Source organism: Raphanus sativus, chromosome 7 (assembly GCF_000801105.2).
Source record: "Raphanus sativus cultivar WK10039 chromosome 7, ASM80110v3, whole genome shotgun sequence".
In the NCBI taxonomy this organism is placed as follows: domain Eukaryota; kingdom Viridiplantae; phylum Streptophyta; class Magnoliopsida; order Brassicales; family Brassicaceae; genus Raphanus; species Raphanus sativus.
Window position 1 is genome coordinate 17,625,033 of NC_079517.1, and position 16,837 is coordinate 17,641,869.

The following is a 16,837-nucleotide window of genomic DNA, read 5'->3' on the forward strand; positions in this document are numbered from 1 at the left end:
TACTTTGGATCCAATTGAGTCTTTGATAAGACCCAGACTCGAACAGAGATCCATGGATCAAAAAGTAATAATCTAATATCTACTTTGTCATGGATCCAGACCCAAACCATGCTTACATTAACAGGTCAATTTTGGTTTGGTTTTCTGGGTCCGATAAAATGTTCAGACATAATTACATAAGAGTTCACATATAAATAATTAATTGATAAATTATATAATTTTAAACAATTTCCTTCCTCGATATAATATGAATTTAGAACATAATAATATAAAACAATTCTAAAATAATAATTCACAAAAAAATTTATTACCGAAAGAAAAACACGCGCTTTTGAAGCGCGGATAAAATCTAGTTAAATTATTAATCACGTTATAAATCTATCTTATTAAAGCTGAAGTACAATTTCGGTGTGTTTGGATACTTGGATAAGAGTATTAAAAATATTTGGTGTGTTTGGAAACATGGATTGTAGTCTTTTAAAAAAAAATAATTTTGTTTGGAAACAAAGATAATAGTATTAAATAGAAAAAGTAATGGGCTTAAGTTATTAAATTCATTATAAAAGAATGTTGTCAATATATATAAGAAAAATACAATACAAAGCCCAATTTGAAATACCAACCCAAATTATGATTTTTGTATTTCATATTAAGTTTTTAAAATATAATATATGTAATTATTTATATGATGATACATATTAAATACTTTTAATTATATCATTACTTATATGATGTACATATAAAATACGATTAATTATATGATGAAATTATACGATATATAATAATGACTAAGGATGGGTTTTCAGACATCCATACGGGTTTGGTTCTGATCGGTTTGCATTTCGGGTTTTCGAGGTCAAAGATTTCATTCCTATTAGGATGTTTCTAAATTTTTGTTTGAGCTTGATTCGGATCTTTGCGGGTTTGGTTTGAGTTTGGATAACCTATTTAAATTATTTTTAAAGTTTTAAATCACTATATATTTAAAATTTCTCAAAATCTATAAATAAAGTAATATATTACCTATAAATTTAAATAACATATGTCAGAATACCTAAGCTTAACATATCAATTGGTTTGATTTAAAATTTTGGATACGAAATCAATAATTATTTTAAGTATTTTTGGTGATTTGAGTATACTTTAACTATTTCAGATATTTGTTTTTGACTATCTATATATATTTTCAAGTATTTTAAACCAATTTAAAAGTATCATTCTTGATGTTTTATATACGTTAAATATAAAAATAATTAATATATAAGTATATAAATCTATTTTTAGATAAATTCAGGTACACGAATACTTCGGTTCGGATCCGATTCGGTTCTCTAACTAACAAAATTTTGAATAATTCGAATATTTAATCAATTTATATTCAAGTTTGGTACTATATTTACGAATTGGTATCAGTTCTGTTCCTCGGATTCATTTTGTCAAACCCTAATAATTACATGAAAAACAAATATCATCATATTTTTTAAAATATACATCCGCGGAGGTGCACAGATCAAAGTCTATAATCATTTATTCTAACAACAAGCCAAATAAATATGTTGATTGAAGTGCGAATAAAACAAAACTAGAGAAATACATAGTTTACCAGAGACATTCTATGTGTCGAATTTATTATAAAGAAATTTTTTATTAAAATAAATAAATTCAATAATTACAAACAAATAATATATTTCATAAAAATGAAAAATAATATCCGCGCTTTCGAAGCGCGGATCAAAATCTAGTAAACATTTAAATTGTTTACACCTCATAAACTTTGAGTCAGATCTGGGCTTATACTGAAGGCCCAAATAGTTAAGAAACAGACCCAAAGATTTAAGAAAACCCACCCAAATAAAACCCTAAACGGCTAAGACTGCGCATATATTTAGGTCTAGTCCTTACCTCCCCTGTCGCCGCAACGAAAAAGAAACGCGAATAGGCTTTGTTCTAACTCTCCACACTGCAACATGGCAAGTCTTCCCGTTCTTTCATAGATCTGTTGTCAAAGAAGATACCATCACATCTCGCTGATACGAATACAAAAGACTCGTGTATTGAATCAGTGATTTTTTTTTTCTTTTTAAATCTTTTGCAGACTTTCAAGCGCAGGAACGGTGGAAGGAACAAGCACAACCGTGGTCATGTGAACCCCATCAGGTGCTCCAACTGCGGGAAATGCTGTCCCAAGGTCTGTGTTCATATCTCCTCTTAATCAATGTCCGATAGCTAGATTTGTCTGAAAAGTTTGATCTGATTCGGTTTCCTCCTGTTGTTATAGGATAAGGCGATCAAGAGGTTCATCGTCAGGAACATCGTTGAACAAGCTGCCATCAGAGATGTTCAAGAAGCCAGTGTCTACGATGGTATGCTGTTGAATCATTCTCGTTAATACTTGTGTGTGATTAGATTGTCTTTGATAATGTAGTTTGTTTGGTGATTTTGTAGGTTACACTCTCCCGAAGTTGTATGCCAAGACGCAGTACTGTGTCTCATGTGCTATCCACTCTCACGTCGTGAGAGTCCGTTCCCGCACCAACCGTAGGGTTCGTACCCCACCTCCACGTTTTGTCAGACGCAAGGTACTCACTTTATACTGTTACTACTCAGTTTATCTTAACCGTCTTTAGATACAGTGTTACTGAATAAAAAATGACGTTGCCGTGAAGTAGAACATTGTTGATGAATAAAAAATTATATCTTCTTTGATATATCTTGAGAATTATATTGGAGTCTATACTCTACACTATCTTAGGATTACAGTTGTTTCAATTTGTTTTTGATTTTTCAAAGTTTCTTCCTTTGATTGTGTATTGTGCTTTGCTTGTTACTTGAGGCAATTAGTTATGCTTAATCACTCTTTTGATTCAAATGGGTCTGCTTTACTTTTTTTTTTAGTTATGGTTAGAAAGTAGAATTCATTTGAAGTATGATTTTTAGTTGCGATTACTATAACATTAACTGAATAGTAATTGCTACTAGTTTTGATAATAATGTGAGCACTGGCACTGTCTTATTGCCACCAGTTTGGTTCAATCTGTCCTTGACCTTTCTGCAAAAACTTTACATTGTATATGAATGTGTTGTTAAAGCCTATCACTTCATGGTTTGACACAATGATAAATTTTTCAGGAGGATGCTCCCAAGCCTGGACAACCTGGACAGGCCGCTCGCCCTGCTGGTGGTGCCCCTGCTGCTGCTCGTGCTTAAAGACTGCAAGAAGCTGGCAACTCAAAAATCTTTATATTCTAGTTTCAGTCTCAGGGTTGTCTAGAATTTTTGAAGATGCTTTCTACATTTGGTTTAAAGATAATTTCGTCATGTCTACCTTTGAATGCTTGGAGACTATTTATCAGTTTGTTTTGACATTTGGCGTTTCTTCTTTTTTTGTTCTCGCAAATCAATTCTTGCAATAGAAGTATTGAGTGACCAACCACCGATTCAATCGACTTTAAATGATAGTATGATACTGATATTCTTAACTTCTTATGAAAAAAGGTTGAGCTGATTAGCATATATAATATAAACCATTAACCATCAAGAGTGAGAGAACGTACATATCTGAGTCTACTTGAGCATCAAAAGAGAGCCACATTGTCTATTTTATCTTCATGCTATTGCTGGCACAAATCTAGTGCGGGGACGGTAATGGCACATTTTTTTTTCTTTAAATGAATGTTAAACTATATTCACCAAAAAACTGTTTTACATCAAGTGCTTTTTTGCAAATGAAAACTATTGTCTACTTTCTATCTCCTGTCTTGACTTCCAAACCAGTAAGCTAGAAATACCCGCAAACTTCCCTCCCAAGTCAGTTATTAAACTCAGCTTGTTCCTTATACTTTTGTCAATAAATCTCGCCAGAACTCTCATTGTAGTTGGCTCTTCTCATGCCCTCCTCTTGTTCCGTTCTCTCCATATAAAGTGGATGGCACACTGAAATGCATATCTGATACAATAGAGTATTTTCGCCTCCAGCCTCTGATCAGAAAAAATCGCCTGAAGCACACTCCAAGTTGTCGTTTATGAGCCTTAGAATCCGATGAAAAATTTCCTTTCAAATCTGTGAAGGCAAAAAGCATTTAAAAAATAAATGATCTTTTGTCTCAGCTGCATTTTTGCAGAGCACACATGTCTCATCAACTCCAATGCTCCACCTAGACACTCTGTCCATAGTACTGAACCTATCCAGCATCGCAATCCAAGCAATAAACGAGAATTTTGGGGTTGTTTTCTTGAACCAGACCCCCTTGGTCCACACACACTGCGGCTTTTCCTCTCTAAGTAGATACCAAGTTGCTTTAGTAGAGAACTAATTTTTAAGCCAGTTCTGCATCTCCAGAGATCCAAATTCTCACCAATAACTTCTCTGTTTAGCTTCTCTCGTAGCACATCCATTTCTTCCTCGATCTCGGTGAGAATGGTGGCTCTGTGCCTTCTCCTCCTTCTTTGGTTTAGCAGAGCTTCCTCAACTGTGGCTTCTCTTCTGATGCCTAGATCAATGATACCCCTCTCTCCCAAAAATTCTGATAAAACTCCCTTATCAAACTAGTTTTCAAACCATAAGGAGATGTTCTTCCCGTTACCAACTGCCTTTTTATGAAAAAAATTCGCAATGTTTCGTAGCTTCAAAATCTTTTTCCACTTCCATGAGCCTTTCTGGCTCTTACTACTCAACTCCCAAAAGCATTTCTTCTTCGTCGAGTTCAGCTTAACCCACTGACTCCATAATGAGTTTCCAGATAGCATTTTCCAAATGAGCTTTAAACCGTACACCTTATTAATCTCTTTCAGCGATCGTATGCCAAGACCTCCTTCCTCCTTACTCGTGCATACCACATTCCAAGAAGCTTTAGCTCCTGTAGTTTTGAGCTCCGGACCTGACCAAAGAAAAGCAGAACAGAGTTGTTCTATTTCTTTGATACACTGCCCTGGAAGTCGATACCCAGAAGCCCAGAAGTTCACAATGCTCATTATTTCTGACCTTATCAATTGCAGTCTACCAGCATAGGACAGGAACCGACTCGTCCAAGTAGTTATACGAGAGCGAATCTTCTCTGTTAGTGGTAATGGTGCTGTAATGGTTGAACGATGGTTACAGATAGCAACTACTAGGGTTGGGTAAATAAACTGAATCCAATGTGATAAATATGAATCCAAACCGATCCGAACCCAACATAAATACATAATAGATTTTGTTTCATGGTATTTTGGGTTATGGAAATTATCCAAACCGGATGCGAACTTAAATGGATATCCAATTGAACCCGAAAAGATTCAAAATCCAAAAATTACTTGTGTCAAACATGATTTCAATTCATAATATGTATCCAAAATATATTAAGATATTATTGAACATCTAAAATAATTATTTATTACATGAATAATTAACTCAAATACTAGCTTAATATATATTTTGGTATTTGGTTAATATTAATGCTTGTGTTTAACATTAGTACTTTGCTTAATATAGATTTTGGTTAGATCGACTTGAGAAATGTTTGTGTTTCTCGAACTGTAGTTTCTGTTTATTATCTTCTTTACTGTATGTCTAATTTTTTTGTCATTAGGTTTTCTGTTTCAGAGTTTCCGGCTCAGCATTTGATGATTGAAGGTTGATTATTGAAGGCGACAGTTTTATTTTATTGAATAATGTTTCTTATTTCATGATAATTTGGTTTTCGTTTTATGCTTTCATTTATTTGGTTTTATTTCTATCAATAACTATATTTACATTTCGCTTTATTTTGAATGATTACTTTTGATGTTCCTTTCTTATTTTTGAATCTATTTTACTTATATTTTATTTACAAAATTATACTTTTAAACCGAAGAACCGATTGAGACCGAACCCAAAAATATATTGGGTTGTACTGGTTCTCTGAAGATTTACTAATCTTGATTCGAACTTGATAGAAACCGAACCGGTCCAGAACCGAACTTTCATATAATCCGAATGTAGCTGATTTTAATGAACTCGGAAAACCGAGATCCGATTGGACAAAAACGAAATTTGATTGGGACCCCGAATGCCCAGACCTAGCAACTACGATACGATCACCAGACATGCCCTGTTCACATCTGGAATAAAACAGCCATCACAAATTTGAGTCCACAAGTCTGTGTGTGTTCTGCTTTTCTATACGAGTTTGATAAACCTGGGCTCTCAATTCATACATGTTGACAATCATGTTCTCCATTGGCTTGAATTTTCCTTTCTTGAACACCAAGCTGCGACTTGAGTTAATATATATAGCATGTCAACAAAGACAGAAGTTCCCCTTGGTTTACATTGATAACCTTTTTTTTTTTACAACAACTAGAACTATTCCCGGGCTACGCCCGGGTTGTTTTGCAATTTTAATTTAGTAAATTCTTTTAGCATTTATATTTGAATGTATATGTATAATGGTATCGATTATAGAAACAAAAATCCTCAGATAATATAAAAAAAACTTATTTCTGTCCAACAAATTTAAGATAATCAGAACTCAAAATTTCTTATTATGAGCTAATCATTCTTTTATTTTTAGGTTGTTATGAAAACTATTTTGATTTAGATTGTTATGAAAACTACTTTTAAATTGGCTACTAATTTAAACTTTTGAAATCTCCATTTGTCAACAAAAGATAACTTTTTATTTAAGCTATTGAAAATTATATCTATTTTGCATTGGTCCTTGGATTTTCATTATATAACTCGAGTGTCTATATCGATTCGTTTTTATTTGCCTTAAGAAAGTGGTGGAATTAAGAATAGTTGAAATCACAGTGTGAAGTGTGAGTCGTAGAATTATTTCATTATTTTCTTTGCCATGCAAGAATGAAAATCAGAAAAAATACCCAGCATCATTGTAATATTTTGCAACATATATTTTGTATGTTTCTTCTCCAATGGATCCATTTCACTGATTTTTATATTGAAAGCATGTAATGGAGTATATGTAGAGAAAATTCTTTTTAAAAAAACTGGATTTAAAAAACTTCATCAAGTAGGTTATTAATGTGTCAGATAAAATAAACTTTTCTTAGTTCAGGTTGTAGAAAACAACAGCCGTTAAAGGAAACATATGTAGTCCTAGATCCTCAGTTTTCGCGTATGGTAGCGACCTAGACAAATTAGGCTGATGAGTGAGACGGTGGAACCTGAATAGCATTTAGTAAAATAGTTTCATATCCACCACTGTTTTATAGAAATAATTATTTAGAAACAACTACTTAAACAAACATTTTTAGTATCATCGTTATGTTTCATAAGAATGAAAACGTTGAAAGACCAACACAATCGTACTTTTTGCTAAAAATACAATTATGGAAGACTAAACTAAGATCTGAGATGATGAAAAAGTAAATCTAACGTAGATTAGTTGAGAACTATGACAAATCTGGGCACAGACAAATACGCAGAGGGGAGTGTGGCGAACTGGCCAGTGTAGATACCATCAGGATCAAGATGTCCAACGTTAAGCTAAATGGAGAAGTGATCCTTTAAGGTGATCAATTTGTTTGTGGCTAAGCTGCTAATTACAACCTGACAACAAAAGAATCAACTTATAAAATAAGATAGCAAGCTAAAGATTAATCAAAACATTATGGGAAGATAAATGGAGAAGTGATCCTTTAAGCTGATCAATTTGTCTGTTACGACTCATTTTTTGCATGATTCTAGCTTTGAAAACTAATATGATCCTTAGGTGCTAAAATATTCCAACTCTCATTCTCAATTTCTCTGCTGGTATTGGCGCAACTGATTAATAGTGAGTTGCAAAATAAGATAGTTTTTTTGTACAAAGTTTAACACTTTTAAATCATGCCATGTGACAACAGCTGACTGTGAAACTACGATGACCATGACAAAGAACATTACCTAGATATTCTGAGATTAAAGATCTCAGTGGCGTTTTCCACCTTACTTAAACTCCATGTGAAAAGCATAACCTATATATATATATATAGTACGAAGCATGTGTTTTTCCAGTGTCATTAACCTCCAAAAACCTGTAGATCATTTATGCATCAGCGCAATGCTCCGCCTTTGAAAAGTAACAAAAGTTACAATCAAACCTACTGAGTTCATAGATAGCTAATTCTTTCATCACGTGTTTGAAAGTGTTGAGACAATGCACAATTACATTAGGGAAACGATTTATAGAACAATTTATGCAAGCAACTAAAGTAATAGCTCAGAAAGAAAAAAAAAAAAGAAAAAGAGTAAGATGAGCTAAAGCACAGATTAGTTGGACTTATTGGTTTCAAATTAAATAAATAAATTCACACTCCATACAAAAAAAAATCTAACTCTAAACAAAGGAAAGATAGCTAAAGTATGCATCTTCTGTTAACCTTTATCGTAGATGAAAAAAATCACAAAATTGCTGTAAAAAATATATAAAATCACAAAATTGATATCAAAACTTAACACAAACCAACGCAAGAGAAGTCATTTACGGAATCATAATACTATAAAGAAACAATAATAATTCAAAGAAACCTTTTCTAAACCATTTTCAGATATTGGTGTTGAGAAATTACCGTTAAACCAACTCCACGATGAATCTCATAAGTATTAAGGGTAATGAAAGAGCCTTCCGTTTTGCTTTGACGCATTCCCGGGGGAAAGTGACATTCCCAAGCTGAGATCAAGCTTGTCATGGCCACCTTAATTAAAGAAATAAAACAACAAACAAAATCAGAAGCTGTTTTATAGATTGACTATGAAAGTATACATTCTAGATTATGTTACGTTACCTTGGTTGCTGGTCTCAGAGTTAATCTCATTCTGGTATGAACTCAGCTCGAATTTGGTTACTGTTTCCCTACCATTAAAGCTTATCGCAGCCTTATCATAAGCCATGTTTTCAAGAACAAAGTGTTCAGAAAGAGAGATAGAAACTCTAGTGAAGTTCTTCTTAAAGAGGTACAAAACTTCAAGAAAGAAAGGTTTTATTTTCTGGTTAAAATAAGTACGATACTGCAATTCAAGTATCGTTGAAAACGGCTTGATGATATGAACCCTGGCATCACTGTGCGCTGTTGGGACATAAATAATTCAGCGTTTTAGAATATTGATTAACTCTCCTAGGGGTCGAAATTTTTTGGTTAAAGACACAAACCTGTTCGTCGGTGATGAGAATATCCAGTCCAATAGAGCTCCCTCCTTTGCTGCATTTTTCGCCTCCAAGAAATGTATGAGTCGGAATCGTAAACTCGGATCGAGATAGACTTGGTGAGATGTGAAATACAAAGCGACAGGAGATTTTCCGGTTGAGCTTAGTGAGATGAGATTTTCTGGTTTTGATGTGTAAGCAAGCTAAGAAGAAAGAGTTTATGAAAAAATAAGAAAGAAAGGGAGGTGAAAGGAAATAATAAAGAGGGAATTAAAGCAAACGATTGATTGCAGAGGAGGATGGGTAACAGAGATTGAAAGAAGATGAAACGGAGATTGATCGTAGATCGATTATTTTAGGTAATTAGGATTTGTCAAGTATTTTTCATAAGGGTCGTACATGAGGCTCATAGAGTTGATTTCAGGAAAATTAAGAGCCCAAGTGTAGGAGACCCGAGTTTTTTTAGAATCGTCCAAGCAGAGACGAGGTGGCAAAATGAAATGTTCTGATAGGTGGATTTAATTAAACGACGTGGACAGTTTCATAGAGCTTCGTATTGCCCTTTTAGTAGTGTAATAGATAAGTAAACTAAGAGTTCCCTATCGGATCAGCAAGCCAAGCCGGTGGGGAAGAGTCGACATAAACCATAGCTGAAAGAGAACTCCTCGCACCCCGTGCAAGCTTGTCCGCCAAAGTGTTCTGTGTCCTTGGAATATGTACGATCGAGAACGTTGGGAAGAAAGTCTTACTGCAGTGAAATTCCTCCAAATGTGTAGTTACTACAAAAAAAACAGAGTTATTGTGACGAATGTTTAAGACCGAAATTATTCGTCACAATCATGTGACGTTATAGATACAATATTGTAACCAAACTTTTGTGTCACAAAAATGTAGCAGTTTCGTTACAATAGTGTTACGGAATAAAACGTTGTAAAAGTTCGTATCAATTTGATACAAAATTGTGACAGAAATAGCTATGGTAACATTTGTGACTGTAGTGTGACCATAGTTAGTTGCAAATTGGTTACGAAACCGTGACATTATATAGAGTATCAATTTACGACTATAAAGGTGACTAATAATGAGTCACTAGTTAGTAATAATAATAATTGCGACTGTATTTTTGACAACATTTTTCGTTATTACTAGTAATGTAACGATGTAACAAAAATTTCAATACTATTTTACTGTTTTATGCTATCATAAATCGTACCAAAATTATTACAACAATATGTCGTAGTTAAGATACAAACCACATTACATTTTTTTTTATTTTCTTTCTGTAAATAATAATTATAAATTAGGTTAACGTTCATTAGGAAGATCATCAATTAAAAGGAGACCCAGTTCTAGTTTTTTTTTTTTGAAAGGAGACCTTGTGCTAATGATTTATGGTTTTATTAAACATACTTTTTTTTTCTGTAAGCTACTTTTATTTTATATGATTTTGATCATGAAATCCAATTTTTCGGCCTGTTAACTTGCAGTTTTTTTCTTTGAAAAAGATATCTCTTGTTTGAGTTGGAAGAAGAAACGGAACCATATTCATTAAGATAGATGATCTACGCTTAACAAGTAACTATAAGCTTAAAAACAAAGAACTGACTACATGACTCATTTTGATCGCTAGTGATGAACTTCCACAATATATTTAGATCGTATTTGATTCCCAAATTAAGTATTTAATTCTTTCATGGATTTACCAAAAAAATTAAATATAAAGGATTCATACGTGACTTTTTGTTCATTGGGCCATCAAAGCCCATTTTCCTTTTCTATTTTATTTCAAAAACCTGTGTATATAATATGTAAGCATCTTCCTCAACCAAGAATCCTATACCTAGCCGTCAATGACTGAGAACATACGAGGTACCTTTCTCCTCCTTTCTTTTCCTCTGTCTTCTATCTTTTTCTCGTTATCTCTTACTCCTTCCATCTTCTTCTCATAATTTTGTTGGTCTCGTACCTAAGGGAGAGATATGTTATCTTCATTAACAGTTACCACTGCGCAACATTCCGGAAAAGAAGATTATCACCGTTGTGCAGCTGGGCTCGTCGGATAGCCATAGTGTGCCACTAACCTAGAAGAGCAAAGATATAGGGTGAACCCTAGATATTTCTTGCACAGGAAGCAACCGAGATCCCTTTCTAATCCAATCTGCCTTCGCGGACATGCGACCCACTGTCAATCTCCTTCACTGCTACGAGCCATTCTCCATATCCGAATAATTGCTATTCTCATCTGATATGATCTGTTCGTCTCGATCCATTCGCAACATCTGATTGAACGCTTCTCTGTTTACTTTGTAGTTTATCTTTAAATTATTGTTCTTGTTATTATATTTTTTGTACAATTATATGTTTCGTGTAATACATAATAAATAACAGTTTTAACATTCTTTTAGTTACTATTGTTCCACTTAGAAATGAATTTTGCCAAACATGAGATGAATAATTCCTAACTAATTAGGACTAATTTCTAACAAAAAATTGGTAATGATTAAAATACATGAGATGTGAAATAAGATGCTAAATACGATTCATTTCCAGAATTAATACTGAAAATAGTTATAAATTATGATAAGCTAGCGACGATTTATGAATACTTATTTTGTAACAATTTAAGACTAAAATTCCGTCATAATCAATGACGAGCTTGAGACGTTATAGCAGTCGCATAATCCCACGATTTTATTACGTTATAATTAGTTGGTAATTGTGATGATTTTATTACTTTCGTGTTTGTCACAGCTTGTGATGAAATAGTTACTATGTAAGTTAGTCACAATTTTGTAACGGTTTTTGTTACCAAAGAGATTTGTGACGTCCGTATTGTAACCGTTTATAAACAGTTACAAATACGTAACAATAATCATATTGTGACTGAATACTTTTTATTGTGACTAATTTTTTTTGTAACAATACACATATTTTTTTGTAGTGAGTAAAAGCTCGTTAGTCTACAGATGTAGACACCATCTTCACCAATTGAGAACAGTCTGTTGCAAAAACTACATCCGAGAACTGCAAAGTTTTCATGCACTCCATAGCCCAAATCAACGCTTCACATTCAGCATGTAAAGGTGACAAGCTTCTTCGGAAATTCATCGCGCCCAGCATCTTCTCAGTTGAATCAAAGGTTCGACAGAACCATCCTTGACCCGTCCATTTATCTTGCTCTCGCCACACACCATCAACATAACAGATTCTAGCACGTCCGAGACTACGTAAATCCAGAGACGTTGTAACAACACCTGGCTGCTGGGTAATCGTTCCTGTGCCTCAGCCCATAAGATCCCTTCTATTACTGCAGTTCGTAAAATTTCCTGTGGATCCCCATTTTTATTTTTATACACCTTATCATTTCTATTTTTTCAGATATTCCAAATAATCCATGGAAAATAACTAAAATCGTAATTTTTAGGAAATCTCCAAAAAAGATAGTCCATGTTGGTAAAGATAGCGGGTGATGGAAAATTTCCTGGAAGAGATGGGATAATAGAGAGAGCCCACACTTATAATGCTGGAGGACATTCAAAGAGAGTAAGGATGATACTTTCTTCCTCTGCTCTATCCAAGTTACATCATATATCACAATTTATCCCCCTAATCTTCAAATTCTTAGTTACTGAAAGAGTTCCAGAAAGAATCTGTCAAAGAAAATGTTTCAATTTCGGCGAGCACCTTAGTTTCCACATGTAAGCAAATAATGGTTTAATATTTATACTCCACATTGATAACCTCATTGCTCAAAATCACACAAGTTTCGGCGGTCATGTTTCTTGCACCACAACCACTCAAAGGGGTGCCTGAAAGAGAACCATTGTGATGACTAATGATGAGCTGATGAGATCTACTATACCAAGAAAATCAAGAAACCAATAAAAATGGTACCTACAAGAGAGCCACAAGTTAGAGAACAAATCAAGGATACAAAAGAAAATTCTGAAACGATTAAATGAGTTGCATGCCTTCATCAGGTCCTAATGCAGATATTACCATTACAAATGTGTAGTCAATCGTTAACAACAACATTTTTGAGTTGTAACTATTTCGCAGATATACCATTACAAACCATTATAGCTCTTGATTTCAATCGACTTTTGTGCAAAAAAAATCATTTATTAACAAAAAGAATAATCATTTATCCCGAATAGTAATTATTCTGTTGGACCTCTAACAACATCATTACTTTTGAGTCTATATCAAAATATTCATATCTATTTATTTAGTTATTTTGTATTCATTTTAAAATCGATTGATATGTGGAGTTTGGTCTGTCCAAATTTTTTGATAATCTTTTCCTCAGTGATTCTATTCCTTTCGCTCCTATTTTAATTATTATTTTACTTTAATATTTAAAAGACTGGAATTCACTGATGCAGAAGATTGTACAACGGGAGCCTTGTAGTGCAGTTGCTTACCTGGCGAAAGCAGGGCCACAACTAAGGGGGCACATGCACCCATAGAAATATCAAATTTTTAATTTAGTATAAATTGATAAAGACTCAGCTATGTGCACCCATTGTTGTCTCATGTTTGATCTGAATTTTGTCATTTTATTTATATTTTTTTAAGTTATGCACCCACTACAAACATTTCCTAGATTCACCATTGTCACCATACCACGCCATTCTCTCTGGCACCTGGGGTTCGATCTCTGTTATGGCCCAGTAAGTCACAAAAAAGAGATGATTGTACAACAAGTATTATCAAAATAATTAAACACAAGAAATAAAATCCAAGCCTCATAAATCACCAGACAAATAAACTCCCACGTAACCACATTGATTACAGCCATTGTTCATTTGTGGCCCCCTATCCATTTCAACCCCTACACATACAGACCACATGTATGTTTTCTATATAATATACCACAATACGCAATCTCATTTACTTGGAATTAGAACGAAAACTAAAATATGGGTCTAAGAGCACTGCCTCTTCAACATAACAGTGGGTTCATCTCCACTACTAAAGTCCCGATCTCAAGAACCTCGCATAGATTAAGCCGGAACCTTAGATGGGTCGTGGTGTCGGCCAAGCAAGAGAAAGACGAGGAGAAGAAGAGGGAAGATGAGACTTCATTGTTCACCAGACTAACGGATGCTTTGGATTTTGCACAGGTTCGATCGGAGAAAGACGCCGAGCTTCTCTATGAGGCCCGTGAAGCCACCAAATCTGGTGGCAAGATGAGTAAAGAACAGGTCGGTCTTCTTTATAAACCACGTCACTTTCAAACTTTTTGGTGTAATAATAATTACTACTCATGAAATAAATCCAAATTTTTACTAGACACAACTAAGATTACTTTTTTTCTTCTTATTAAACCATGTAATTTGGAACTTCTAAGCATGTACGATGAGAAATCTACTTATGGTAGTTACTGGATTACCATCGAATTATATTTGATATATATTAAATCGTAATATTGCAGTATGGGGCGTTGAGAAGAAAAATTGGAGGGACATACAAGGACTTTTTTAAATCATATGTTGAAGGTAGAGTCGAGAGTACTATATAATCTGGAAACGTTACATGATAATGATTTTATTTGTTATGAATATTTGAACTTGTAAATTGTTGTGTATATAAATGTTATAGTGGATGGAGAATATGTGGAGGAAGGATGGGTGGACAAAACATGTAAGATATGCAAAAAGGACACAAGGGGTGAGGCAAGACAAGTGGACAAGGCAGGGAGATATGCTCATGTCTCCTGTCTTCAAAACCCTCCAAATCTTCTGGAAATTTCTTCACCAGACTATTCTCTTGATGATCTATTCCCAAATCATATACATGAATGTTTTGTTTCTGTTTTTCTTAGATAAACTATTCTTGCAATTTTGTGTATCCTATAGAAATTTAAATACACATGCCAAAACAAAAATCATGTTTATTGGGATCTTGAGAAACAAAAAGGCACCAGAAACTAATTACAACTCTACCTCGAGTTCTCCAGCTTATCTCCACTGCGAGTCTCACGGCTCTCTTAGCTTCATCATAGTGTTTATAAGTATCTACGAAAAAATACTATAGTAATAGCGACGTTACAACATGAACACACATCACTTTCATAGATAAAATAGTTGTCATTTACATCAGTCCTTTATCCATTACAAACAATAGATAAATTAGTTAATTTTTTGGAATGTATTTGTCTTTTCTCCTCGGAACGAAAACTGCTTATAACTAGGTTTCAGGAGATCGGCATGAAGTAACTCAACTGCATATATAAATCAGTTGCAACAAAAAATTAACTCAGCCACAACATAAATAGAACTCAGCCACAAACTCGAAGAACTCAAAGTGAAGTATCAAAACATACCGGAGAAGATGATTTCGAATGATTGCAGAGAAGATGATTTCGGATGATTGCAGAGAAGACGATTTCAGAGAAAATGCTTGTAGAGAAGACGGTTGTGGAGAAGACAATGAGTTTTTTTTTAACAACGAAAGTTTTAAATTAAACATTCTTAGTTGAGATTATTAGTGACGTGTATTACAATTATTAGTGGTGTGGATTTGTTAATAATTTTAATTATTTTTAGTTATAAATATTCACAATTAAAAAAACTAACCAAAGGTGTTTATTGTAATTTATTAGGGATTTACCAACATTTGAATAAATTTTAGAAGAAATATGCTATTCTAGTCATATCACAAATATTTTCTATTCTAATTGAATAATTATCTCAAAATAATAACTTCGAATTCACGGTTTAGACCCAACAAAAATGACTAAGTAGAATACCACACAAGGCCAGCCCAAATAAAAATCCACCCAATTTATTGTTTATGGGCATTCGGTTTTCAGTTCTTTTGGTTTTCGTTTTTTTTTTTGTTTTAGAGATATATAAACTGTTCGGTTATCTATGAAATTTGGTTCGGGTCCGTTCTTTTTTTTTGGCTTTCGGGTCTGTTCGGGTAACAATTATAAGAACCGACTAATAACCGATAGATTTTTGGTTTCAATTCAGTTACAGTTCAGTTCTGTTTTTTGGTTAATTTTTGATTATTCAGGGTAAAAATACGGGGGCTTTCAAATATAAATCGGTTAATTTGGATAAGTTTTAATATTTTAGATAAAAAATATTCAGGTAATCCGGTTCTTTCAGATAATTTGGATAAATTAAAATATTTTAGATGAAAAATATTAGAGAATTTTGTTTTTTTCAGATAGTTTTGGTGTACAAGTAGTATGTTTAGAATATTTGATTCTTTTAATACTAAACATAATTAATATTTTTAGATACATCAATTGTATTTCGGATATTCGGATACCCATTCGGTTCTCTGTTCGATTCTGTTCGGTTTTTACTTTTTAGCTATAGAAATATAGGAACCGTTCGGTTATATTTGAACTTCAGTTCGGTTCCAAATTTGGTTATTTTGGTTTGGTTTCGGTTTGATTTTTGGTTTTCGATAATAAATTAATAAAATTGGTAGTTTTGTAATTAGAAAAATATTTGTTAGGTATCTTTAGTTACAATACCTTGAGAACACAGGAATGCATTTATAAATAATCGGTTATGATTTTTATGTAACTGAAGATTTTCCGTTATTGGAAGAAGTTGGAAATCCTATAGAAACACTTAGGATGTGTTATTGGTTTATATATTTTGACTGATTTAGAAATTCATGTAGTATTTATAAATCTAAGAAAAAAATAGATTTTCAATTTTTCTCGGATTATTATTTACAAATCCGTAGGTTTTTCCAGGGATTTGAGT

The 16,837-nt window shown here is 33.4% G+C and overlaps 1 protein-coding gene, 1 long non-coding RNA gene and 1 pseudogene across 2 annotated transcripts; 2 read left to right on the top strand and 1 right to left on the bottom strand.

Moving 5' to 3' along the window:
* Nucleotides 1-1,842: 1,842 nt before the first annotated feature.
* On the top strand, nucleotides 1,843-3,365 carry LOC108814656 (40S ribosomal protein S26-3). The gene is made up of 5 exons (XM_018587267.2): nucleotides 1,843-1,970; nucleotides 2,096-2,188; nucleotides 2,279-2,363; nucleotides 2,446-2,579; nucleotides 3,130-3,365. Exons 1-5 carry the CDS (start codon nucleotides 1,968-1,970, stop codon nucleotides 3,205-3,207), a joined length of 393 nt encoding a protein of 130 aa, XP_018442769.1. The 5' UTR covers nucleotides 1,843-1,967; the 3' UTR covers nucleotides 3,208-3,365.
* Nucleotides 3,366-7,183: 3,818 nt separating this feature from the next.
* Nucleotides 7,184-9,552, bottom strand: LOC108816070 (uncharacterized). Its single transcript, XR_001943793.2, has 5 exons — nucleotides 9,111-9,552; nucleotides 8,746-9,027; nucleotides 8,530-8,655; nucleotides 7,865-7,995; nucleotides 7,184-7,528 (listed from the first exon to the last, which is right to left on the bottom strand). It is a non-coding gene; the product is annotated as an uncharacterized LOC108816070 (long non-coding RNA).
* Nucleotides 9,553-13,980: 4,428 nt separating this feature from the next.
* LOC108816163 (uncharacterized) lies at nucleotides 13,981-15,051 on the top strand (annotated as a pseudogene).
* Nucleotides 15,052-16,837: the final 1,786 nt, after the last annotated feature.

Excerpts from the sequence above, each read along its gene's own strand:
- LOC108814656 (XM_018587267.2), top strand. Across the intron at positions 2,189-2,278 it reads GCGGGAAATGCTGTCCCAAG|GATAAGGCGATCAAGAGGTT; the intron begins GTCTGTGTTCAT and ends CTGTTGTTATAG. Across the intron at positions 2,364-2,445 it reads AGAAGCCAGTGTCTACGATG|GTTACACTCTCCCGAAGTTG; the intron begins GTATGCTGTTGA and ends GTGATTTTGTAG.